The sequence below is a fragment of the Elephas maximus genome, chromosome 26 (genome assembly GCF_024166365.1).
Source record: "Elephas maximus indicus isolate mEleMax1 chromosome 26, mEleMax1 primary haplotype, whole genome shotgun sequence".
NCBI lineage: Eukaryota > Metazoa > Chordata > Mammalia > Proboscidea > Elephantidae > Elephas > Elephas maximus.
In genome coordinates this window covers 15,629,058-15,656,719 of record NC_064844.1, presented here as the reverse complement: position 1 = coordinate 15,656,719, position 27,662 = coordinate 15,629,058, and the positions used below count along the sequence as shown (strand labels likewise).

The 27,662-nt window shown below is 48.5% G+C and overlaps 1 protein-coding gene across 1 annotated transcript in view; it reads left to right on the top strand.

The window, feature by feature from the left end:
* Nucleotides 1–883: 883 nt before the first annotated feature.
* Nucleotides 884–27,662, top strand: part of RHOQ (ras homolog family member Q) — a 47,253-nt gene continuing 20,474 nt past the window's right edge. The window contains exons 1-2 of the mRNA XM_049870513.1: nucleotides 884–1,141; nucleotides 1,723–1,781. Of these exons, the coding sequence (XP_049726470.1) occupies nucleotides 1,000–1,141; nucleotides 1,723–1,781 (201 nt within the window). The 5' untranslated portion in view covers nucleotides 884–999. The remainder of the gene's footprint in view (nucleotides 1,142–1,722; nucleotides 1,782–27,662) is intronic.

The window sequence follows — 27,662 nt, the reverse complement described above, 5'->3', positions numbered from 1 at the left end:
CTCGAAAAATGTCGCCTCCAGGGGAAGCCCGGGTACATTTGCCATGTCTTAGAGCCAGCAGGGTCTGGGGGAAGGACCAGCAATGAGCCAGGAGTCCCCGCTTGCCCAGCTCAGGATCCGCCCCCTCCCGGAGGGTTTTTTTTTTTTTTTTAACCCTTTTGGCCTTTCTTCTTCCGTAATTTCTAGATCCATTGTGCACTGAATAGGCCGATAGGATAGATCCTGCCTTCCGGGTGGAGTTTAAATATATATGTATCATTTTGCATGACTCTTGCGTCATCGTTGGAGTCGTCGTGGTCCCTCCAGAGGCCTCCTCGTCTTCCCCAGCAGCCGGGCCTTTGGACGCTTCCGGGCGCTGCGGGCACTTTCGCGAGGAGCCCTGGGCTCCTCCCCAGCGAGTCTCTCTCGGCCCCCTCCCCCAGCCTCTCCCTCCTCCCCTCCCTCCTCCTCGGCTCCTCCTCCCCGCCCCCTCCCCGCTTCCCGGCGGGGTGTCAGGCTGGGGTGAGCCGGCAGGGCCCGGAGGCGGGCGGGGCGCGCTGGGCGGGGGCGCGCTGGGCGGGGGCGCCTCGGGCCGCCCTCCTCGGGGGCCGAGCGGGGAGGGGCCCCGGCCGGCCGGGGGCGGGGAGAGCCGCCTGGCCCCTCCCCTCCGCTGCCCTCCCCAAAGTTGCCGTCTCCCCCGGGGTCGGACGGTCTTATGATCCAGCGGATCCTCCGGGGGAGGCCGGGCCGGCGAGAGGGTGCGGGCGCCGAGCGGCGCGGGCAGCGGGCGGGCGCGGCGAGCGGCGCCGGGGCGGGGACCCAGGCAGCGACCGAGGCGGCGGCAGCGCCCCGGGCCCGCCGCCCCCTCCCCTCCGGCGGGGGGAACCGCTGCATGGGGCCGGGGGGGCGGCCCTGCTGTGCGGAGCGGCGGCGGCGGACCCCCCAGGCGGGCTGGGGCTGAGCCCGGGGCCGGGGCGGGGGCTCCGGGGGGACCATGCCCGGAGGCCGGCCGGCCGCAGCATGGCTCACGGGCCCGGCGCGCTTATGCTCAAGTGCGTGGTGGTCGGCGATGGGGCGGTGGGCAAGACGTGCCTGCTCATGAGCTATGCCAACGACGCCTTCCCGGAGGAGTACGTGCCCACCGTCTTCGACCACTACGCAGGTAAGCCCCAGAACTGCTGACTAAGGGGCTGCTCCCCGGCCGGGAACTTTGGAGCAACTTTGGCGGAGCCCCCTCGCTGTCTCCCCTGAAGCGCGCTCCCTGCCCCCTCCCCCGCCGCGCCCTCTGCCTCGCACCCGGCCCCACCCCCGCGGCTTTGCTTCCAGCCACCCCGCTGGCCTGCAGACCTGACTCCCCCTTCCTAGTCCTTCCCTCCATCCCCAGCCGTCCCCTGCTCCTCGCACTGCCCAAAGCCCTCGGCGCCCTGGGCCGGCCGCCTTGACCTTCCCACAGCCGCCTCCCCTGCTGCAGCAAGCCCCCGGGGAGACGCTTGGTGGGGCCCAGAGAGACGTGGCTACGGGACTTGGGAGGAGGGGGTGAGCAGCGGGGGGTTACATCGCACCCCGATCTCACGCCACTTCACTGTGAGCTGGGACCTAGGGAAGGGGAGAGTGACTTCTCCCGGGGAGCACCCTTGCACCTCCAACAGGGCTGGGAGAGGAGGGTCCCGGTGGGGATCGAAATTGTCCCACAGCCCAGGTCATTGTGAGTTTCTTTCCCCGCCCCCACTTCTGTCCTTGCAGTCAGCGTCACCGTGGGGGGCAAGCAGTACCTTCTGGGACTCTATGACACGGCCGGACAGGTGAGTGTCGTGGCCCCTGGCCTGCTGACAACGGTCTCCCTTCCCCAGTTCTGAGTGGCCGCGAAAGGCCTTTGGAAACTGAGGTGTCTGGGAGGGAGAGCGTGTCTGCTAGGGCCCCTCCTGGTCCAGCTCTTTATTTCTTTTTTTCAAGTCGCCAAATTAGAAAACAAAAACAAACCCAGACCAGCAGACCCCTGGGCTCTGAAAGTTTTCGCCCGTGTGTGCCTGTGTGCGGTTCTGTATGGCGCCTGGTATGTGGGTCCCAACTCCTGTTGCAAAGTGGCAGCAGCGGCCAATGTGAAGCGCCCTTATTTTTAGTTGCGGATGACCAGGTCTCCCCCTCGCAGCCGCTGTCTGCGCCCTCATTGGCGAGTGGTCTGCCTGCCCGAGGAACCTGATTGGTGGGAAATGGCATCATCTAATCTGATGGGAAGGCGTTCGGTCCTGGTTATGTTTATTACAACATCATTGCTCTCTGGGACTTGAGTCCCCGAAAACGTAATTTGTGGTGTTACCAGAGGACCACGGGGGAAAAAAGAGAAGAAACAACATCCAACCAGCCACTCCCTGGGGCGGGAGCAGGAGAAGAAGGGTTAAGAGTTCAGTGTGAATCTTGCGGGAAGAGCTTTTTTTCCCCACTAGGAGGCCAGGTGACTTTGTCTGGTTTTCTTTGGGAGAGACTGTGGTGCAGAAATGCGCGGTTCGTCCTGCAGCTCCTGACCAGGGTTTGCAAATCAGATAGAGCAGCTAGGCTTTGCTCCTAAGAGATTACGGTCTCTTTTCTGTCTTCCTGTCCCAGTTCCACCCGCTCCCCAGACCCACTTTTGCTCTGGGACTAAGGATTGTGTATAATGAAGTTTTGCAGAACCCAGCTCTGTGATTGGACTCGAAGACTCAGGCTCCACCTGTCATACAGACTGGAGAATGTTCGAGCAGCTGAGGGTTAGAGGGTGTTTTGGGGGGAAGTCCGGTACTATAGTTTCGTCATCTGTAAAGTGGGGCTTTCAAAATAATAATAATAAAAAAAGCGAGGCGCTCTCTGTGGGGAGATCCTGTGTACCAGACACTCAGCACTGAGTCGGCCTCACACTCGGTGCTCATTAAAACCAGCTGCTGTAGAGTCGAGACAGACTCCGTGGTCCTATTCCTTGTAGCTCGTCTAGATTTGGATTTCAGAATTGTAGGTCCAGATTAGAGTCTGTGTTGGATTCTGAAAGATGACTCGGGTTGCCTAGATGGTAATCCCTGGTGTCTAAATGGCTAAGTTAGAGAGTGCCTGACAATAGAGAAATAGCTGGCAGGGCCTGAAGCCACCCCATTCACCCAGATTCATCCAGGTCAGTGTAGCCGGTCTGTTTCCAGGGCCCATTCTGGTTGCCTGCCTTGTAGCTGTTATTTATTCTCTCTTCATCAGAAGGTATGGGGTGCAAGAGAAATGAGGCAGAACTCAACCAAACAAGACAAACTTTTAAGCAGTACAAGAGACTGAAATTATTGGTTGAAAGGAGGGAGGGTTTTAAAAATTATCTCTTAAGTTTAACTTCCCCCACAACCCTGCTTCCCTTATCTCTGTTGCTTGTGACAATGATTTTTTTTTTTTTAACCGTGAGCTCTATTCAACAGGGCATGTATATATGTCAGAACAGTTCTGTGTACATTCAAACCCAATCAAGATTTCTGAGCTCCTTCTACAGAGTAGGCACAGTGCAGCCACATGCAAATATGACCTTATTTACTCCGCAAAACAACCCTGTGAGATGGGCGGTGTCCCACTTTGAAAGGCTCAGAGAAGCTAGGTTGCTTGCCTGAGATCACACAGCTACTAAAGAGCAGGGATTGGGACTTGAGTCTGAATCTGCTCTGGTTTGACATGGTTATACTCATAGGAACTCATAGGAAGCTGTGGGAGGTGCTGAGATGCCTCCTGGGTTGACGGGATTGTTCGAGTGCCATGCTTTAACAGCCAATCTGAGTCGGGGGTGTACACCACCTCCCCAGAGGGGGGAACTTAGGTCCAGAGAGGGGAAGAACTTGCCCAAGGTCACCCAAAGCTGGGCACATTTACAAAACCAAGGCTTTCAAAGCTGGGCACATTTACAAAACCAGGGCTTTCAAAGCTGGGCCCATTTACAAAACCAGGACTTCCCATTGTCACCATAATTACTCTTTCCAGTGGAGGATTGTAAGGTATGTACCAGGCGGGATCAAGCTATCAGTAAAGTTCGAATATTATTACTTTTACCCAGGGGTGGGACACCTACTCTGTTGACCAAGATGTGTGTCAGGCCCCCTTGGCATTTCTTCCAGTGCCTTTTACTAGGTTGTACTAAGACTTTTGTTTTGGGGTCAAACTTAGTGATAGTTTATCTTTCAGCATTTAAGGGCTTATTGCTAATAAGCAATCTTAGCAAGGTAATCAGTGATGAGACCAAATGATGGGTGCCCACCCTGCTTCCAGCACTGTCCTAAATCCCCCTAGGGGGGGTATAAAAGAGTACATACATTTAAGATGGGAATCTGCCTCGGCTAACTATAGCATAAATAGAAATGCCTGGATTGGATGCCTATTCATGTGTTAGGTAGGGAATTACTGTGTTATAAGTGGTCATTAAGACCACATACTTCCAGGATTCAGTATCAAATTCATCCTATTCATCTTACGATAAAAAATTATGTGTACTAAATAGACAATAGATAAGTGGTAACTTTGGTGAAGGGTAAGACAGTACACAATTCTGGGGAAGCCAGCACAGCTTGTACAAGGCAAGGTCATGGAAGCTCGGTAGACACATCCAAACGCCCTGAGGGACTGAATTGCTGGGCTGGGGGCTGTGGGGACCATGGTCTTGGGGAACATCTAGTTCGACTGGCATAACATCGTTTATAAAGAAAATGTTCTACATTCTACCTTGGTGAGTAGCATCTGGGGTCTTAAAAGCCTGTGAGCCGGCCATCTAGGATACTCCACTGGTCTCATCTTTCAGGAACAAGGGAGAATGAAGAAAACTAAAGATACAAGGGAAAGAGTAGTCCGAAGGACTAATGGACCACATCTACCACGGCCTCCTCCAGACTGAGTCCGATACAACCAGAAAGTGCCCAGCTACCACCACTAACTGCTCTGACAGGGATCACAATACAGGGTCCCGGACAGAGCTGGAGAAAAATGTAGAACAGAATTCTAACTCACAAAAAAAGACCAGACTTACTGGCCTGACAGAGACAGGAGAAACCCTGAGAGTTTGGCTCCCTGGACACACTTCTAGCTCAGCAATGAAGTCACTCCTTAGGTTCACCGTTCAGCCAAAGATTAGACAGGCCCATAAAACAAAACGAGACTAAAGGGGGACACCAGCCCAGGGGCAAGTACAAGAAGGCAGGTGGGGTCAGGAAAGTTGATAATAGGGAACCCAAGGTTGAGAAGGGAGAGCGTTGAAGTGTCGTGGGTTTGTTAACCAATGTATAAAACAATGTGTACTAACTAATGGGAAACTAGTTTGTTCTGTAAACCTTCACCTAAAGTACAATTTAAAAAAAAAGCACAGTAGGGATAAAAGTACAAAAAAAACACTTCTGTGTGTATATATATATATATACATATATGTGTGTGCATATATAAAACCAAACTTGATGCCATCGAGCCCATTCTGACTCAGCAACACTATAGGACAGAGTGGAACTGCCCCATAGGGTTTCCAAGGGGTGGTTGGTAGAGTCAAACTGCCCACCTTTTGGTAAGCAGCCAAGCTCTTAACCACTGCACCACTGGAGCTTATACATATATATATATATATGTTTAAGCTTGGTGAGCATCAGAGAAAAACACATTGGCTTTGTAACAAACAGGCTTGTGTTCAGATCTGCACTTTGCTGTATTAGCTGCGTGATGCTTGTTATTTACCTTCTCTGTAACCTACTACAAACATGGATAATTAAAATGTATACTCAGGGTGAGTTGTAGGCTGGCTTAAATTGCTTAATTTGTAAAAGCAGCTGACATTGTCTTTTATGCGTAACCCAAAAAACCCCATTGCCACTATGCATTAAAAAAAAACATAACTTTTATGCATAGTAGGCATTAAGTATTATAAGAATAAGCAAAATCATAACTAGTATTATAAGAAATGATTGTACTCCATTATGGGCAGTTTTGTGAGAGGAAGGGGCCCTAGGTGGAAGAAGACAGCTATGCCTGAAGTTGATAGAAATTCTGCTAGAATGCTAGATCCTAGAGCCTTTTCAACAGAGGTGTGGAGCCAGCTTTGCGTTTTTATTTCCCACAGTAACCATCACTGGACACTGGTCACAGTCCAGTGCCTCCTGCTATAAATGCCTTATTGTGTGTCGGGTGGTTTTCTTTCTAACCAAAGCGTGCATCCCCAGCGATGAAAGAAGTAAGAATTGTGTGGAGAATTTAAGAAACAAGTGGGGTATAGAGGCTCCAGTTGGTTCGACTTTCCAAGGGTTGAGATGGGGAGAGGAGGAAGCTCATAGCACTGGAAAGCTATTGCTTTCCCTCCAAAATGTTCATGCAAGTGAGCCAGCTCATTTTGTTTGAATCATAGCAACAGTGCCTCCCTCTGGTTGGAACCTTGAAGCTACATACCTACCCTTGGCCACTTTTTTGACCCCCAAAACCAACTGAACTTATTGCCACCGAGTCAATTCTGACTCAAAATGATGCTATAGGACAGAGTAGAACTGCCCTATAGGGTTTCCAAGGAACGACTGGTGGATTCAAACCTCTGACCTTTTGGTTAGCAACTAGCAGCAGAACGCTTTAACCACTGTACCACTGGGCTCCTCTTTGACCCCAGTCAAGTTCAAGTTCAAAGCCAATTTACATACTTGGGAACCGACCATTTAGGTGATAGTTGTAGTAGATGACCTTTCCAGAGCAGGCTTCTTTCCACTTGACCTCTGCTGCTATTAGCAGAGAGAGAGAGAGAGACTATGAATGTGAATGTGTGTTGGGCCGTTCAGTTTCCGTCACAAGCTCTGCCTGGGGACATTCCTCAACATCCCTAGCACACTCACTAGCACTGCTGCCAAAGGGAAGCCCTCCCCTCTCTCGGCCAAACTCCCGGCTGGTCAAGGAGAAGCCATAACTTTTTGACTGCCAAGGATTTGGGAGTGGAAGGTGAAGGAGGTGTCTTCTTCCTCACTGGGGGCCTTGTGGAGAGGTCTAGCTTCCTGCTGGGCCTCAGTAGAGCTTCTTACTTCTGGTGTGGCTTTCCGAGCAGCAAACGCTCTGCAGCAGCTCCTTGTCTGTTCAGGAAGGGATTGGAGAGGCGAGATTTTCCCTCCTACCTCTGCACAGCTTAGAGTGAAGAGGAAGTGGGAAGAGCTCTCCCTCTCTGTCCAGACAAGCCAGTGGGGAGCTGCCTGGCAAGCTGCTCTCTAGCTGCAGGCTCCAGGCTGATCTCTTAATCCTTGGCAGGAAGGCAGAATTTGATACCCTGAAGAGGGAAGGACTGGAGCCCAGTTTATCCCAGGTCCCAAAATACCCACACTCAGGAGGATGTGTGTTGCGATAAGTTTGGGATCCCTAGAGTTCCCAGTTTAGCCACTATCTTAGTATGTGGCAACCCATACGTGTGCTCTTGGGTGTGCTGGTACTGTGTCTGTTGAACACATACGGTTCAGGGATGCGTGCGTGGAAGCTATAAATATCCTAATCTCTGGCGTGGCTGTATAAATGACAAGTGAGATCTGCTTCTCACTTGACAGAGCCCAGCAGCTGTGGCTGCCCTGCTAGCCCTCTGAGTGCCCCCAGGAGGCACTTCCCCTACGGGAGGGAATCTCCACTGGAGGCGGCCTCAGAATGCCTGCCTTCTGCATTCCATGGGGCAGCACCCAGGGGCCCAGCATAATGGGAAGGTGGGGGGAAAAGGTGAGGTTCAAGCTCCTGCTGTTCAGGACAGCATCCTCCCAGCACCCTCTGAGGGAGACTTTTCCCAGGTGAGGAAATTGGGAGTAAGTGCTTATGGGAACCAGACAGAGATGTGATTAGGCAAAGGTTTTCTTTACTTGGGAACATCCAAAAGGTGTAGGCAGTGCCCCCTCACGTTGCCCAGGCTCCAGGTCCCTGAGGGGCCCAGGGAGCAGAGTTAGGGAGGAGCTGCAGGGTTCCTTCTGGACATCAGTGCAACAGGTGAGATGCTGGCACTCAGCATCCTGGTTTCCCTTAGTAACCTACTGTAGATTTGTCGTCTGTGCGTTTTGCTAACCTTTTTAGAAGCTATTTATATCCAGCCTGCATGGCATCACACAGAAGTGCTGGTTTCCTCCTCTGTATTGGGAAGACGGATGGCCTGTGTTTACTCTAAAGCCCTCGCTGTTACTGAATGCCTTGAGTTCCTCTTTGCTGGACCCCGATGTGGGTTTGTGTCTGTGCCAGCTCAGACTTGGCCTGGCAGGTAGGGACCTTGGGGTGAGGGGTCCCCACCAGCTCTGCGGGTCTGGGGTGCTGGCACTGAAACACATTGATTTCTGTTGCACCTCAGATGTGCCCCATCCCTGTCGGAGCCTTTGATCCGTCTGGCTTCTCTGGCCTTTTTCTACTTCTGTTGTGATCCTCTTGAAGTTTGGTGACATCTTCCTACGCTCTTTAAACCAGAACTTTCCAACAGGCGTGTCAGGAACGGGTGTGACAGGTGTCCTGAGACCCTCTCAGCCCTGAGGGGGGGTGCAAGGGGGTAGTGTGCAGCCTCAAAGGGACTGAGCATACATGGTCATTTTCAGCATGTGCCATGATATGGAAAAGGTGAGAAGCAGTGCTTGAAAACACTGTGGGCCAGAGGCATCATGGAGAATTGGGTGTCTGCAGTCTTGTTGTGGAATTTGGGTTTTCAGGACATGAGGCTGAATGGTATTAAAGCAAAACAAAGCAGCTCCCTATGGGGTGTCACTTTCTAGCAGTGACACGTGTTGGCAGCAGTGGGTATTACCAAGAGGCCTCAGACACAGACTAGTAATACTGCAAAGAGGAAGAAAGAGAAGCTGTTACAAAGAACAAAACGGGTCTTTTTAAAAATTAAAATTCCTGACCCTCAGCTGAATTTCCTTTCACTCTGGGGGTCTTGGTTTTGCCCTAATTTGGCATACTTGGGTCAGGGAGTAGCTTTTTTTGGTCTCAGCAGTTTGTTGTTCCCCTTTTAGTGCCTGACAGGAAGCTGCTTTGCACGAAGAAGTGAGGGGAGACCCAGCCGGGGAGGCCTGCCTGGGGGCAGCAGGGTGACCGGTCGTTGGAGCTGTCTCACATCTCCCAGCTCCGGTCCGGGAGTTCTCTCAGACTTGCTGCCTCTTGCTCTCTCTGAGCTCCATGGGGACAGGAGACTGTGCCTACCTTTTTCTCTGCCACTTTTGACTCATAGTGACCCTACAGGACAGAGTAGACCTGCTCCATAGGGTTTCCAAGAAGTGGCTGGTGGGTTGACTGCCATTCTTTTGGTTAGCAGCTGAGCTCTTAACCACTGCACCGCAGGGGGCCCTTCCAGCACTCACAGCTTCCAGCACTCACATAGTGCCTGTGGCAGGCACTCAACAAATATTTCTTAAATTGAGTTGATTGTCATTTGGCTGTCAGCTAATTTCTGCTAAAAGGTTCATCAAAGACTCAAGTTACACCTGCTAAATAATAGCTTCAAGGACAGCCCTTTTCCTGGAAAACTTTGTTAATATACTAGAAGTCTCCAAGGCTCCAAGGAGTGACAGGTGCGTCAATATGCAGAAGGCCACCAGTGTTTCCCTGGACAGGGCCAGGGGCTCAGTGGTCACCAGTGAGCCTGCACCCCAACACCGTCAAGCTTAGGCCTTTGCGTCTTTCCTGAGATCTCCCAGAGAGCGAGTCTGTGGAGCTCTGGAGCTTGAGGAGGGGGCACAGCTTGGCAGTGGAATGAATGGGTTTTGGATTTTCCAGAGCTAACTTCAAACTCCAGCTCTACCTCTTTGTAGCTGTGAGACCACGGGCTGGCCAGCTCACCTCTGTGAACCTCTCTCTCACCTCTCTAAAATGGGGAGATAATTTCTACCTTGCAGGACAGCTGGAAGGATGAGAGACTATGTATAAAGTCACCCCACATGACCTGGTGTTTGGTGAGGGTAGCTGAGTGTGATGGCCAGGCCAGCGGTAGGGGCTGCTTCAGTTCAGCTGGTGTTGATTGACTGCTTGCTCTGTGTCTCAGCCTCCTGTGGGAGAAGAAAGAGGGGAATCAGACCAAGGGGAGGGTCACCTGCATAACTGGGAAGGTCCCAAATGGGAAGAGGTGGCAGGGATAGCGTTTTAGAAGATGTAGACTTGAAAGATGAGATGGAAGGCATCTGGTTACCAGTGTGGGCCCTCAAGTTGGACTGCCTTAAGCTCAATGACCCCAGCTCTGCTACTTCCCAGCAAGGGGTTTGACCTCCTGAAGCCTCCGTTTTCTTATCTGTAAAGTGGAGGTTATAAATAATAAAAAAGAAACGAACAAAAAAAACCCAAGTTGTCATCAAGGTGATTCCAACTCATGGTACTCCATGTGTGTCAGAGTAGAACTGTGCTCCACAGGGTTTTCAATGGCTGAGTTTTTAGAAGTAGATCGCCAAGCCTGTCTTCCGGGGTGCCTCTGGATAGACTCAAACCTTCAACCTCTTGGTTAGCAGCTGAGCACATTAACTGTCTACACCACCCAGGGTTGTCGAATTAAATCAGAGCCTCGCAGCTCCCAGATAGGGATTTCCTCAGCCTGGGAGGGGGGTGGGCCCGCCCAGGGTGTGTTCTGGATTCATTCCAGGGCTCGGGTTGGTCACCTCCAGTTTGAGGAGTCTAACCTCAGTCACTTACCGCCTGTGCCCCCACCCCACCCACTGTGTGCTAAACAATGATCTCATTTCTGTGTGTCGTGAGAGGTTGGGAGGTGTTGGACTAAATGAGGTCCCTGAGAGCTCGTCTGGCCAGGGAGGACAAGCATGGGGGTGTCCCAGATGTGCCTTTCTGTGGCCTTCAGATCCCTGCTATCAGTGTCAGCGTGTGGAGTACGGCTGATTACTAAATTACGGAGATTCTTCATCCAGTGACTGACAACTTAGTAATTAGAGAGATATTAATCTGGTGCTATGTTGCCTGTTGGTTTTAATAGAAAGAAAACAAAGTGGGGGAAGGGGCCCTTCTTGTGGTTGCTGTTTCTTTTCAAGGGGCTGGTGGGAGGAGTGAACTAGCCCCCCCTTCCGATCCCCAGGCCCGTCAACTCTGCCCCAGCTCAATGTAGTATTTGGGGCTTCATAACGACAAGCTCACTCGAATGGCATTTCTACCAAGTGCAAAGCCTGTAGCATCTGTTACCTTCTTGAGGTTTGTCACCTGCTCTGTGAGAAAGGAAATCAGTGGTGTTTGCTTCATTTTGCAGTTCAGGGAGTTTGAGTGACTGGCACCAGGCCACACAGCTGGTAGAAGACAGAACAGATTGTCCAATTCTAAGCCCTGTGTCCTTTATATTAAATTACTCAGACTAATCAGCCTGAGCACGTTAAGTGTCCCCTTTACTTCACATATATTCCATTGTTGGGTCTTTCACGTAAAAAGTGCACTCCAAGCCCATCGCTTTCTAGAGAGAAGAATGGTTGCGTCAGTGTCAGTAGATGGAACAAGCCCCCTCCTGGCCCCTGTGGGCTCCCTCTGCCCCGTTCTGCCTGCCAGCCTTGACTTGACACCTGCTTGCTGTTTGGGGGGCTGCCAGGCAGGGCAGCTTCAGCCTTCAAATCACGGGTAACTCTTCTGTCCCACAGGGGCTGCCCCAGGCCTTTCTTTTCTCCCTTTAGGAGTTTTCTCATTCAGGGGAAATCTGTCACTTCAGATCTCTGTCTGTCTTTTATCTGAGCATTCTCTGAGTGAACTCAAAGGCTTTCTGTGTAGCCACTGCTCGCTTTGTTTGCCTTCCCTGCCCACCATCTCTGCACGGGCTCCTGTATCCTCCCACCTGGTGGCTGTCAGGACTAAATGAGAACATTCAGTCAATCAGCCAGCAAACCTTCCCTGGGCACCTCCTCTAGGCTGGCACCTGGGCTGGGGCCAGGGGTTCGAAGACAGGTCTGGCACAGGCCCTGGCCCCAAATAGCTCACAGTTTCATGGAAGAGTTGGGTCAATCAATGAGTGATGGGAGGGGACCAGGCACCTGTTCCTTGGGGACCCAGAGGAGGCCGGGGTCTGTCCTTCCAAGGAGATGCACTGCTCACAAGAACAAACCCTAAAACTTGAGTAGGGTTCTCTGGGTTGTTTTTTTTAAGGCATGAGAAAGTGCTCAGGTTAGATTTTTTAAACGCATTCGATGCCCAACAAGGTTCTGAATTATCGTGTTGGTTCACAGAGTGTGGTCCTGGAGCCCATTGTGGCTCCTAGGAACTTGCTAGAAACGTAGCTTCCGGGTTATATCCTAGACCTATTGAATCAGAAAGTCTGAAATCTCTGCTTTAACAAGCCCTGTGGGTGATTATGACGCTGGCTAAAATTTGTGTACTTGGGCACATCCTCTCCCCAAGCCACCTTCCCTCCCACCCCATCACATACACCCACACCTTACCCACTGTCCCTGGAGTGCGGAGAACAACACACACCCATATACCTATCTTTTCAAGTCTTTACACATGACTGGAACTCTGCATATTTGTTGGAGTGAATTGAATCAGTCAGCCAGTGGAACAGCCTACCTAGCCTGGTGCAGATGGGGCCAAGGCACTATTCAGAGAAAACAGAAGCAGAATTTCCTAAGGCACCCTCGGTGACTCCATTAGTGTGCTGTGTAAACAGTAGGCTCCATGGGTTTTCCTCGATGAGGCCTAAGTGCCAAGCCCTTTTCTCTCTGCAGATTCTGAGGCTGGGCCAGGCTGTGCCCATGTAGCTGAGCTAGCTAGGACTCTGGGTGGTGACAAGCCCTGCCCCTGAGATGCGTGCTCTGCTACTTTAGTTCTGAAGCAATAGATGGGCGTTGACATCCTTTTTGTATTAAAACTTCCCAGGTCACAGGGAGCAGTTAGAGGAAGGTCTGGGTTGCTCAAACCACCCATCTGGGAAGTCATTGGTTCTCCTTCTCTGGCTGACCAAAGCTTGAAGTGTGTGAGTCCTCCATTCCCATTACCCACCCCCACCACCATTTTACAGATTTCTTTCTTTCCTTTTTTTTTCAAACTTGTTCCAGTATAGAAAAGCTATGTTCTTTCAAATGGCATAATGGGTCGGGATGTTAAATGAGTTGGCTCAAAGCCTGCCCCCTCTAGGAGCTGCCACTCAGAGCAAGCATTTAATTCTGATTGTCCAGTTCAATTAAAATTCCATTTATTCCAGCTTAGTGTTCAAAGGGCTGTTCCCCCCAACTAGCAGCTTCAGGGCTCACAATATCACCTTGAGGTGTTTCTGATGGCCTCCTTGGGTCTGGAGGGATGGGAAGGTGGCTAGATGAGAGAAGAGAGACAAAGGAGGCAGGTGGGTCCCCTGCTTCCTTCAGATAGGGACTTTGTCCAGCAGAAGAGAGCTTTGGGTCCTCATGCAGCTGCCAAAAGTGAGGCGTGCCTGCTGATGCTAAGGCAGCCTGTGACCCCTCCCCTGTGACTCCAGCCCTCTTGTGGTTGAATCCCTTCTTTGAATTTCTACTGAGCAAATTGTCTATAGGCTATAATCTAGCATTTGGTTTTATTCATGTGTAAATTCTTCCTTCCTGCCCAGATATCCAGAGGGGCTCTGCATGTGCCCCATAGCATTGGCATAGGGCTTGGGGGCCGCAGCAGGAACCAGGCATGTGTTAGACGTAGTGGAATCTGTTGGAAAGGTTATTAGGGAAAGAGCTTTGCCCATGAATTTGAAACACCTGCATTTTATCAGCTCATTTTCAAGGGGATGCTGATCTGTCTGGTCTTTGATATCAGGTTATAAGAGTTTGGTTAAAAAAAAAAAAAAAACTATCATGGCAAAATACATGTAACAAAAAATTTGCTATTTTAACCATCTGGAACAATTCAGTGACAGTAATCACTTTTATCATGTGCTGCAATCATCGCCACTATTTTATCAAAAGCTTTCACCGCCCCCAACGGTAACTCAGTTCCCCTTCAGCAATAACTCCGCATTTCTCTCTCCCGGCAGCGCCTGGTAACCGCGAATAAACTCTGGTCTCTGTGCATTTGCCTATTCTGGATATTCCAGATAAGTTGGTATCCATGTTAGTTGCTCTGGAGTCGATTCCAACTCATGGCGACCCCATGTGTGCAGAGTGGAACTGCCCCAGAGAGTTTTCAAGACGGTGAATTTTTGGGAGCATTTCGCCAGGCATGCCTTCCGAGGTGCCTCTGGGTGGGTTTGAACCGCCAGCCTTTCAGCTGGTAGTCTAGTGCTTGACGGTTTTGCAATACCCGGGGACTCCTTCAGACTCATACAGTATTGTTGTTTCGTGTCTGACTTATTTCACTCAACATAATGTTTTCAGAATTCACCCATGTTGTGTGTATCAGAACTTCATTTCTCTTTATGGCTGAATAATAATCCATTGTATGGATATCCACATTTTGTTTACCCTTTCACCTGTTGATGGGCCCTCGGGTTGTTTCCAACTTTTAGCTGTTGTGAATAATGCTGCAGTGAACACTGATGTATACAGGTGGTTGTTTTAATACATTGCCTGATTAAGCACAGCGGAACTCATTTCTTAACTCATGGCACCCATTAGCAGTAAGGTTGTCAGGTGTATTTGGATAAAATATTGGTCGCGAGTATGTGCTGTTCTCCAGACAGTCTAGATCTGTAGGAATCCTTTACTGTGTTTTATGGCACGTGTCCCTACCGAGCATCCTGTGGTCTTCTGCAAGGAGCCAAGGGAGGTAGGGAAGGGGCAGTGAGGGGACTGACTTGCTAAGTTATGTCTTGACTAGAAGGGGAGACCCAAATGTCCCCTGCTACCCTTTGGGGAGCTGTGACATCCTGCCACCTGAATGGGACCATGTGGAAGCTTCAGAGCTCAGGCAAGCTGGTGTTCTAAGGAAAATGTTTACTCAGAGAGATTCCTGGTGGACCAGTCTGCTTGCTATATAAACGTATTTCCTCCTCTTTCCTTCTTTTTTGTCAGATAGTCTCCTCTGGCTCTGGGAACTGAGTTCAGGGTTTCCAGGGAGAAAGTGCAGTCCTGGTAGTTGTGCACTTCTGGTGCTGCTCTAGCCCCTTTCTCAGTCAGGGCAGGGACTGGTCTTCCCTCTGTCCTTTCATTGTCTTGTTCTCTCTCTCTGCCTCTGTTCATAGTCTCCCCCCTTCACCCACCGCCTTATGTTTTTATTCATCAAATATATGAGTGTCTTGGGTGGGCGACACAGGTGAGGTGAGGTGAGGTAAGCTGAGGTGAGAAGAGGAGAGGAACTCAATGATCCATCACACAGGGCTTTTGCCCTGTGGAAGCTTAGAGTCAGTCTAGCAGGCAGAGAAGATGTATACAGATGACGAAATGTCAGTAGAAAATGGAATGTGCCTCGTGGAGGTAAAATGGTGAAGTGTGAGGCATGCCGTAAAGATGCCTGAATGCCTGGCTATTGCCCAGAGCCTCACAGGAAGGCAGGGCCTCAGGGGGCTTACTTAGACTCAGGAGCTGGATTTTTTCAGGGCACTCACAGATCATCAGGTCCTTGGGTCTGATTTGTGTAGCTCCTAAGAGATCGAGGTATAAATTAGGTTGCTGAAGGATTAATTTACTGTGTGGACCTGTTGGAAAAATGAACAAAAGACAGACTAAGAGCTCACAAAAGAAGAGCAAAAAGCCAATGAACACATGATATGCAAATAAAAACTTTTCTTCCACCTGTTGTTATAGATTGAATTGTGTCCCCCAGAAAGATAGGTTGAAGTCCTAACCCTTGGAACCTGTGAACATGACCTTGTTTGGAAGTAGTGTGTTTGGAAATAAGTGGTGTCTTATAAAAGAGAAGGAGAGACACAAAGAGACACACAGGGGAAAGACAGGCCTGCGGGGCTGCAGCTGTACTACAAGGAACTGCTAAGGAACGCCCAGGGCTACCAAAAACTGAAGAAAGGAACCTTCCCCTACAACCTTGGAAGGGACATGGTCTAGCATCCAGAGCTGTGAAACAATAAATTTATGTACTTATATGCCACCCAATTTGTAGTATTTTGTTGCAGCAACCCTGGGAACTAATACACCTATCAGATTGGACAAGATGGGGAAAAAATTGTTACCCAGAAGACTGGGAAGTGGATGCTGTATATACTATTGTTGGGAGTAAAAACTGATATGACCATTTTTTCAGGTTAATTTGGCAAAGAACCTTAAATTTGCGATTACACATTTCTATGAGCTTATGCCAAGGAAGCATTAAGAGTACACATAAAGATTTATATAAAACGATATCCTTCACAGCATTATTTATAATAGTGATAAATTATAAACACACTTGTATATAGTGAAAAGGGATTTGCTAAATCATAGTAGGGTGTGTAATATGCAGCCATTAAAAATTGTGCTTTCAACAAATATTTAAAGATATGTGAAAAGCCTAATGATGTGTTAAGTGTAGACAGCACGAATCAAAACTATATATAGCGTGATTACAACTTTGAAGGCTATGCATATGTATAATACGCAGGGAAATAAATCGGAAAAAAATAGTCAAAATGTAAAGCAGTGGCTCTAGGTGGTTATACTGAGTAATTAAAAAATTTTACTTCTTAATGCTTTATTTTGCTTTGCCCCAATTTTTTTAAAACATCATTTTTATTTGTGTCAGAGTTATATAGTTTAAGGAGTCAGCAGTTCTTTAAGGCCCTGCTATGAAGAAACAAAAAATCCTTTTCCAATTCCTTCACAGAAAAGACACTCCCTGGAGGTAACCACTTCCAACACTGAGCTGTATATTTTGGTAATGAGTATACTCTATCGACTTTACACCATGAATAATGGGGCTTTAGCTCTCTTTCACATATAGCACCCACTTCCCATCCACCCTTCTGTAGTAGCTATATTGTTATTTCAGTTTGACCAATGATCAGTGCTTATATTTTTATGATTGTTATCACACCTGAGCCATGTAGTGTACTATAATTACTTTTCCTTTCTTGCACCACTCTTTGTTTCTTTGGAGTTAATGATTATCTTGTTTCTTCCCTTGCTTAGTTTTCTCAGTATGTCTGGCTACTTCACCCCAACATCACCTTCTTAGGAAACATGTCAGGTGTTTCATCGATTTCTTCTTGTAGGCATCTGTTCTGGGCCTTTGGACCGGCTCCATTCTGGGCTGGTTGCCTCTTCTTAATTATTATTGGGATTCTCTTTGGCTCCATCTCTTGTATTAGATCCCTGTTTTCAGGACCTCATGTCTTTTTGGTTTATTCCCTCGTTCTGGTAGAATGTATATTTTACTAGTTCCTGAAGGGTGCAGTGTAGACAAATTTTTCGAGACTTACTATGAAAAGATTTTTATTTCCTTCATATCTGATTGACAGTTTGAAAATAGATTGGAAATCTTTTTTTTTTTTTTAATTTTAACAAATGTTAAGAACTCATGAAAAGGTTTATACACAAAAAGAAACAATCTGATGGTAATGAGGAAGGGGAGGGATGGGAGGGAAAAACACTGAATAGACAGTAGGTAAGTGGTAACTTTGGTGAAGGGTAAGACAGTACACAGTACTGGGGAGGCCAGTGCAGCTTGTCCAAGACAAGGTCATGGAAGCTCCATAGACACATCTAGACTCCCTGAGGGACCAAATTACTAGGTTGAGGGCTGTGGGAATCATGGTCTCGGGGAACATCTAGCTCAGTTGGCATAACAGTTTATAAAAGAAAATGTTCTACATTCCGCTTTGGTGAGTAGCATCTGGGATCTTGAAAGTTTGTGAGCACCCATCTAAGATATTCCACTGGTCTCACCCCGTCTGGAACAAGGGAGAATGAAGAAAACCCAAAACACAAGTGAAGATTAGTCCAAGGAACTAATGGACCACAAGTACCACAGCTTCCACCAAACTGAGTCCAGCACAACTAGATGGTGCCCAGCTACCACCGCCAACTACTCTCACAGGAATCACAATAGAGGGTCCTTGGTGGAGCTGGGGAAAAATGTAGGACAAAATTTTAACTCACCCCCTCCCCCCCCCAAAAAAAAGCCAGACTTACTGGTCTGACAGAGACTGGAGAAACACTGAAAGTATGAAGTGTGGCCCCCAAACACCCTTATAGCTCCGTAATGAAGTCATTCCTGAGGTTTACCCTTCAGCCAAATATTAGACAGGCCTATAAAACAAAATGAAACTAAATGGGCACACCAGCCCAGGGGCAAAGATGAGAAGACAGGATGGTACAGGAAAGCTGGAAATGGGGACCCAAGGTCGAGAAGGGGAGAGTGTTTACATGCTATGGGGTTGGCAACCAATACCACAAAATAATATGTGTATTAATTGTTTAATGTGAAACGAGTTTGCTCTGTAAACCTTCATCTAAAGTACAATAAAAAAAATTGAAAGAGATTTGGAGGCATTACTTCATTGTCTTTTAAATTCTGTTGATGCTGTTCAGAAGACCAGTGATAATTTGATCTTTGATCTGTTGTCGGGAACCTGTTTTTCCACTTGGGAAACTTTTAGGATCTGCTGTTTCACTCTCCTGAGATTTCAGTATCAGAGGCTTTAAGGTAGGTCTAAACTCTGGTGGCATAGTGGTTAAGAGCTACGGCTGGTAACCAAAAGGTCAGCAGTTCAAATCCACCAGGTGCTCCTTGGAAACTCTGTGGGGCAGTTCTACTCTGTCCTCAGGGTTGCTATGAGTCGGAATCAACTCGATGGCAACGGGTTTTGGTTTTTTGGTTTAACTGGGTACTGTGGGCCTTTTCAGTCTAGAAACTCATGCCTTTCAGTTCTGGGAAATTTTCTTGATTTATATCTTTGATTTCTTCACTTCTAGTAAATTTCTTCTGTTAAAGCAGGAACTCCCAGTATTTCAATGTTGGATTTCCTGGAATAGCCCTCTCATATTTTTATATTTGTCCTCTTGCTGTACTTTTGGGAGAGTTCCTCGATTTAGCCTTCTATCCTTTTTTTTCCCCTAATGTGATTCTATTTTTAATTTTTAAGAGCCTTTACCAAGTCTCTGGATGTTCCTGTTTTTCTTTACCATCTAGGTTTTGTTTTGTTTTGATGGGATATCTTCTTTAATTTCTCTGAGGATATTAATGATGGCTTTTTGAGGTTTCTCTCTTCCTGCATAGTCTCTCTTTTTTTCGTCTCTGTCTTTTAGAGGTGTTCCTCAAATGTCTAGCAGTATTTAAGAGTGGCACCAGAGAGTGCAGGAAGCTCTCTTTTTGGTCTCTGTTATTCCTGAAGTGTCAACTCATATTTACAAGAGAGTGGCATAAGAGTGCGTGGGAAGCTCTGTGCATGAGTGAGGCTGTGTTGATTCTGGCCTTCACTGTAGGTTAGGATTTCTCAGCCTCTGCAGTAGTGACATTTTGGGCTGGACAGTTCATTGTCGTGGTGGCTGTCCTGTGCACTGTAGGACGTTTAGCAGCATACTTGTCCTCTATACACTCAATGCCAGTAGTACCTGTCCCCTCCCCCCAAAAATATCTCCAGACATTGCCAAATATCCCCATGGGGCAACATTCCAACCTCCTACTCCCACCCAACCCTTACTCCCCTGTGAGACCCCTCCATTAGGGCCTTTTTATTGGGGGACCTGTAATGTCAGTAGGTTTTTGTCTTTTTTTCTTGGGTAGGTCATATTTCCCAGAACAGAATCTTCTACTGTCCTACCTGAGGGGTTTATGCTGGGCTGCCAGTGTTCTGGGAGCCAGCGGAGGAAGGGGAGTGGGGAAGGCCTCAACTTTCAGTTTGTACCCTGGACTTCAATTGGGCCTTGTGTCTTCCATCCAGAGAACCCTGTTTTACCCTTTCCACAGAATAAATAGCCTTGGTCTTTTGTCAGGATTGAGGAGAACATTACCACGATAAAGAAAAAGGGGGCTGGGGACTTAACTGCAGTTGCTGACCAAAAGGTTGGAGGTTTGAGTGCACCCAGAGGCACTCGAGAAGAAAGGCTGGTGATCTACTTCCAAAAAATCAGCCATTAAAAACCCCGTACAGCACAGTTTTACTGACACACATCGGGTTGCCATTAAGTCAGAATCAGCTCAAGGGCAACTGGGTTTTTTAAAACAGACTTTCAATCCATCATCTGGTTTGTGACTCCACCTTCAACTCCACTTCTAGAAGATACTCTGTCCCAATTCCCATGCCTTCAGGGGGTTTGTAGTGCAAAACCAGGTGGTTCTTAACTTTCCCTCTTGCTGGCTCAGGATTCAGATTCCCTGGGTCTGCTAAGTCAATTAATTCCCATTTGTCCTCTGCCTTCTAGCTTCTAAAATTTTATTGCTCTTTTCTCCTTTGCTGTTTGCTTTGTCCTTGCAACTTTATGCCTTTTTAAAAAATTACTCTATGTGTTAGACGATTTTTAGAGAGAGTGGAGATAAATGCGTGTGTTCGGTTGGCCAGTAGTTAACTGCAAGTCTCCCCCACCCTCCTTTTAAAATAATTTAGAAAACACAACTATTAAGAATAGAGTTATAGCGGTCAATTTTCTTTCAGTGTCTGCCATCCTGTATACCCTTCCTTAGCACCAAGGTGCCTGGGAAAATAACTTCATAACTCACTTGGGATTCAGGCCTCAGAGCAAAGAAACTTGAACGTTTTGGAGGAGATGTATATTTCATCTGGGTCCTAGAACTGCATGATCAACTTTTCCTTCTTATGTGACAGCATGGCTTTCTGGTGACAAGAATCTGTGTGTCTACCAAGTTCAGTAGCGTACCCCTGGGCAGAGCTGGGTGGACAATAACATCCTAATTACACAATTTCTACTTTGCCAGACTCTGTAGAGTCTGTATAGACCATGACTTTTCAGTTGACATTATTTTTCAGACAGGTCAAAGTATGTTGTATTAAGTTACAGCTTTTTCTAGTTACATCTCAGTCACCTTGATTAGAGTTGGGTGTTTTCAAGTGTCTCTGTCACCTCTTAGTAGAACCCACAAGGCAGGTGACTAATATTTATTATGTTTTTATTTGCATTAGTTTAATTCTCAAAATGTAGCCTAATCTCAGAATTATGATTATGTACTACTTACCCCATTAAAAAACTCATTGCCGTTGAGTTGATTCCGACTCATAGCGACCCTACAGGACAGAGTAGAACTGCCCCATAAGGTTTCCAAGGAGCAGCTGGCAGCTGAGCCCTTAACCACTGTGCCACCAAGGCTCCATGTACTACTGTAGTCCCCCTGTATATGTTAACTGTGCCTAAGTATCAATGGCATTGAGACGTGGGAAAAGGCACTTCCAGCTCTGGGGGCGGTGGAGGAGGCCTGGCCAGTCTTCATACAGGAGATGGCATGTGTGTGTAGGCTTGGGGTAGGGAGGGAGCTCAGGTGGGATAAGGCATTCCAGGTCAGGAGAAAAACTCAGAAAGAGGCACAGGAAGAGAAGAGCAGCCACTGTGCCTGTTGCCTACGGAGTAGGAGGTCATCAGGGAAGCTGTTAAAGATAAGGTTGGGAAAGGAGCTTGATGCCAACCCATGAGTAGCCTTGAATACAAGGCTAGAGACTTAGGACTTTCCAAAGGGCACGGTGGGGAGCCAGTGTAGACTCTGAAGATCAGTGCCATGATGAGGAGGGTTAATAGAGAAATAATGGGTAGTACTGATTTTCCAAAGGAGCCCTGGTGGCACAATGGTTAAGCCTTGGCTGTTAACTGAAAGATTGGCGATTCAAACCCACCAGCCACTCCGAGGGAGAAAAGACCTGGCAGCCTGCTCCCGTAAAGATTACAGCCTAGGAAACCCTATGGGGCAGTTCTACTCTGTCATGTTTTAGGGTCACTATAAGTTGGAGTGGACTCGACGCACACAACAATCACCGATTTTCTATGCAGCCTCGTCCAATCCTCTGAATTCCTGTGACCTCCTTTGGCACTTAGCACATATGTCTCTTATCATGATCTTATGTAAATCTTTGGACCCACTTACTTCATTTCATCATAACAGTGCCCTTATGAGGTAATATTATCAAGCCCTCCCTCTGCCTTTTTTTTTTTTAATGGAAGAAGAGACTGACTCAGAGAAATTGAAATGACTTTTACAAGGTCACATGGTCCATGAGCGGCAACACTTGACCTCGAACCAGGCCCTTGAACTCCAGGTCTAGAATCTGTTATTCTAGCAACTTCCTGTGCTGCCAGTGTCTTACTAGATTGCTTAACTAATAAGCCAGTGGCTCTTTCGAAGGGAGACTTCTGCTGTTTCACTTTCCAAGCCCCACATAACACAGACACGAGAAGAGAAGTTGCCATGAGGCCTGTAGACACCGATAGACTCACCCTGGTGTATGACACAGGGCGGGGCCCAGAGTCAGAGCCTGGCAGGTTCCCGTGTAACCTGACCAGACTATAGGGCCCGCACCTCTAAATTTGAAAAAACTATCCCCTCTGCCCACCCAGCTGCTCCAGTGATAGTTTTGCCCCCGCCTTGCCCAGCGCCCAGGGCTTTGCTGCTGACAAGCACTTGTCCCAACTCTATTTCCAAAGGTTTTCTGAGGATTCACAAAAAAAAAACACTGGAACAACAGTGTTTCTGGTGCTTTCCTTGTAAAGTCTTTTTGGTCAGTGTTGTTGGCAATTTCCTCTTCTGCCTGGAGTGTAGCCTCTCTTGGGTTTGTTTCACTGGCTCTCGTTGGGCTTCAGTAAATGCCATGTGTCTGCCTAGCCAGCTCTCTGTGGTGGGAGACCTGGTTCATGGACTGCCACATTCCTTGGAACACAAAGGATGCTGATGCACACCTGTGTCCAGGTAATATTTTACGGTACATCAGCCACTGAGCACGTCGTGCGGCAGCGTCCAACATGAGCCCGCGAGGACTCTGTGGCCACAGCACATTCCACGTGTGTATTGGTTACATTTCCCAGGTCTCATTAACTGTTGTTTTGAAAAAACGTATTTGAAGGATACTGGTTTAGCTGTTTCCTAGGTATTTTAAGAAAATACCTGACTTCAGCCCTCGCCTGCCATGGAAACGTGTGTAGTTATTAAACCAACGACACTTCTCCGTATGTTTTTCACAATGTCGATTTTACGCTCAGTCCTTGTTTTCCCCGATTTATTCCTCTGCCCCAAACCTGCTGAAACTGAACCAAGAAGGGGCAGTACCTGGGGGGCTGATAAAGTAGCAGCACCACGTATGCCCAGCACTGTTACACCTTTGCTCATTTGATCTTGCCAAGAGTTGAAGAGGAAGGTCTGCTAGTAGTCCATTTTCTAGGTGAAGGAAACAAGAAAGGTGAGGAACTTACCCAAGGCCACACAGGTTAGTAAGCCTGTGATTCAAAAGGCCTGTGTTCAAAACCCAGGATACATTGCCTGGTTAATAAAAGGGGGTAAACCAAAACCAAACCCCTTGTTGTCAAGTCAGTTCCGACTCACGGCAACCCTATAGGACAGAGTAGAACCGCCCCGTAGGGTTACTGAGGAGCAGCTGGTGGATTCAAGCTGCTGACCTTTTGGTTAGCAGCCAAGCTCTTAACTGCTGCACCACCAGGGCTCCAATAAGAGCGGGTACGGGGCCCTAAACTAGTTGTTAGGAGACCTGCATTCCTGCCTCACCTCTGTCTGACTGTCCATGTGACTTGGGACAATGGTGCCCTGAGCTTAGCCACCACTGCCCTGGAGGAGGGATGAGCCCCAGTTTCCCCATCAGTAAAGTGGGAGCTGCCTGCCCAGATAGCCTCGTGGTGAAGGTCCAGTGGGACGAGTGGGTGGGGTTAGTGTGAAAGCAGGAGCGAGGTCCTCTTCTCATAGCCACGAAGGTGAAAGAAGGCTGTAGTCATGTGATGAGGTTACTATAGTGGTGGGTCAGTGGTGAGATTCCCACTTGCCATGTGGGAGACCTGGGTTCGATTCTTGGCCACTGCACTTCATAAACAGCCACCATCTGTGTGTCTGCAGAGGTTTGTGCCTTAGCTATAATGCAGAACCAGTTCCAGTGAAGCGTCCACACCAAGACAGACTAGGAAGAAAGGCCTGGCAATCTACTTCTGAAAACCAGCCAAAGAAAACCCTCTGGATCACATGGACCAATCCCCAACTGATCACAGGATGACACAGGACTGGGCAGTTTTTAGTTCTGTTGAGCGTGGGGTCACCATGAGTTGGCAGCTGATTCCATATCAGGTAACACCACCAACAACAGCGTGATGAGGTTACTATTACGAGCTCTGAAATGCTGTGCCGGCATCCTCCTGTGGTACGGCAAGGCCAGAGCTGGAGGAGAAAAGATGAAGAAAGGAAATACAGGACTAGCTTTGACAGCCGAGGATATGAAACAGGCAGGAAGGAAGAGAAAACATGCTCAACAACTTGGAAACGTGTCGTGGTGATTAATGCAGGTCCCGGGGAATTGATGTTTTGGGCTCCAGGGACTCCCTGCAGGGCACTCTGCTGTGTGCAGCACCTCTGAATTCCAAAGATATCTGCATGAGTGTGTGTGCACATGTGTGTGGGCACCTGCCAGGTCACGGCTTTGCACACTTGGGGACCTGTGTGCATTTTTGTTAAAGGATCTGGTCTGCGAAAGGGCATTTGTGAACCACATCACGTCATCCTGAATTTGCCCACCTGCTGGCTGAGGAATCTTTCTCATTCTCAGGTGGCAGATTGCACTCTGTGTGTTGGGCCAGAGGAGTGTGGTTTATGTAGTCAGGTTCCAAATGAGGTGGTTCTCACGGTTTGGTGAACTCCGTGCAATTTGGCTGCCTCATCCGGACGTAGAGAAAACCAGCATTTCAGGCTTAATTAGATCGTATTTACTGGGGGCTTCTCTTTTTTTTTTTTTCTCTTGCTCCTAAGCTACTTCTGAGTGTATTAAGACCTGAGTAAGTGGGTGTGTCAATGAGAGACTTCTGTCAACATAAGCCTCTTCCCCAGCCCCAAAGGCGGAGAAGGGCAGTGTTAATACACAGCTGAGGAAACGTTTCCTCAGGGGTTGGTCCTTCCATAACTCCCAGCTCTGTATTGGCTGTACCCCCACCCCCTACCCCACAGTGTTTGGGAGGCCCAGGTGGCCTGCATCCACAGGGCCCAAGGGTCCTCTGTAGCCCAAGTTTTAAAAAGGGAGAGGGGGACACCGTGGTGCTTACATATATATGCCTCCCTCCAAATCCCTAGTCCCGGGGATAGAGCAGGCCTTTTGCCTGAGCAGTGGCATATACTGGTGGGGATACAAAACCACAGCCTTGACTGGGGTAGAGGGAGGCCCTGAACAGCCTTCATGAGCTACAGAGGTGGCAAGAACAGCCCTGGTAGCTGATCCATATATCCTACTAGAGAGGGATAGAGAGAGGAAGAAGAGGAGGAGGAGGAGGAGGAGAGGAAAGCGGGGAGGGAGGGAAGGAGGAGAGGAAAGGGGAGCTGCCTTGGACAGTCTTGGGAATACTTCATTCTGATTGGACTGCTTAGGTCGTGTGTCCATCCAAGAACCGGTGACTTTGGCCAGGAGGCGGGTGTGTGTTGGGGGTGGGGGGCAGTGCAGCTGATGATTGATGATTGGCGTAAGCCAAGGAGGGAATCTCCTTATAGTGTATGTGGAGTCAAGGTCCCCAGGGGCATGTATCTGGGTGGAGGAGGGGTGGGTCCTGAACTAAATCAGAGTTCTGGAAAGAAGGAGGAAATAGGAAAAGGGTACAGGGTAGACAGTCAGTGTCCTCCATACCTAGATAAAATGAATGTGAAGAGAATGAAACAAAGACAGTTGTGAAAAGCAGTATGAAGGATTAAACTGCTGAAAGTACCCCTCAGTCCGAGGTTCTCCTATTTGGAACTGACATGATTCAGGCAGCTGGGTTGGGCCATTGGTTGAGCTACAGAAAAATGTCCCTGATCACATGCTATTTGATTCTTGGCTAAAAGGAGCAAAGGCAACCTGAGAAATTCGCCTGTTACTGGAGAATTCAGACACGTGATCCACTAGAAAGCGCAGGAAGGGCTGCCCAGCATGGTGCAAGCCCTCGGGCCCTAGCTCATTTGACCTTTCTGACTTTACCTTCCCACACGCTCCCCACATTCATTCTGCAAGAATTTAGTAAGTGGCTATAGTTAGCCAGGCTTGGGAAAACAGACCCCTGCCTTCAGGGAGTCCTGTGGAGGGTACAGATAACAGGCAATTATTATTACAGTGTAAGAAACGGGATACCAGGAGAAGCCCAGGGTGCTATGGAAGTATGGTGTAGGGACACTTAGTCCAGATCGGGGATTCAGGGAAGATTCCTGAGTGAAGTGATTTCTAGACCTGACCCTGAAGGATGAGTAGGAGTTAGCCAGTTTGGAAAAGGGAGAGAGACTGATTTGGACTGTGTGTATAGTTGATGTGGTAAGCGCATTGGGGGCTTGTCTTAGTTGTCTAGTGCTGTTATAACAGAAATACCACAAGTGGATGGCTTTAACAAGGAGAAGTTTATTTTCTCACAGTAAAGTAGGCTAAAAGTCCAAATTCAGGGCATCAGCTCCAGGGGAAGCCTGTCTCTCTCTGTCAGCCTTCTCATCAGTCTTCCCCTGGACGAGGAGCTTCTCTGCACAGGGACCCTGGGTCCAAAGGACGTGCTCTGCTCCCGGCACTGCTTTCTTGGTGGTATAAGGTCCCCACTCTCTGCTGGCTTCCCTTTCCTTTAATCTCTTGTAAGATAAAAGGTGGTGCAGGCCACACTTCAGGTAAACTCCCTTTATATTGGATCAGGGATGTGACCTTAGTAAGGGTGTTACAATCCAATCCTAATCCTCTTTAACATAAAATTACAGTCACAAAATGGAGGACAACCACACGATACCAGGGGATCGTGGCCTTACTGAGTTGACACACATTTTTGGGGGGACACAGTTCAATGCATGACAGGGCTCATGGTGAGGGCTTGCAGGCTTCTGGGTTGAGTAGCCTGCTGGATGGTGATACCTTTTACTGAGATGGCAAATGCGGCAGGAGTTGCAGATTCGAAGGGGAAAGAGATGCATTTAGTTCAGAAATGTTGAATGTGCGATGTTTCTGGTTCACCAAAAGGAGGTGTCTGGTAAACAGCTGGGTATCTGTGGCTGGAACTCTGAGGCTGAGAGCTCTGCCAGACACACTGGTGCGATTGCCCACACGCCACCTCTGGAGTTTTCTTTCTAATGTGTTTCTCCACCCTTGGTCTTCCTTATCTCTGTAAAACATAGACTCTATCCAGCTGCACAAACCAGAACCCTGGATTATTCCAGAGACTTCCCTGACCTTTCCGTTTTACACCCAAACCATCACCCAAGCCTGGGACTACTTCCAGAGTCTCTCTGGAATCCATCCATTTCTCTCACTGTCAACTGCTGCCACTTGGTTCGAGCTACTATCTTCTGTCACCTCTCTCCTTTTACTCTTGTCCTGCTCTAATTCACTCTCAACAAAAGCAGCCTGAATTATCTTTTATTAAAAAAAAGAAAAAAATCAAGCTACATGGCTGCCTCGTCTCAATTCTTTCAGTGGCTTTCCACTGCAGGTAAGCCCTGATGATCTGGGCCGGCTACCTCTCCAGCTGCACTTAGTCCTGCTGGCCTTCTCCCAGGCCTTCAGTCTCAGTCAGGGCCTTCCTGCCTCAGGGCCTTTGCACACACTGTGCCTTCTGTACCTGGCTCCGTACACCATCCTCAGGCCTCAGGTTATACATTGCTTCCTTCCCTGAGAGGCCTTTTCTGACCACCCCGGCTGAAGCTGGTCTTCCTGGTTATTCTGTCTCCTGGTACCTGGCTCTTTCCTTTATGACATTCATCTCGATTTGCCTTTCTAGTCATTTTTGAACCGG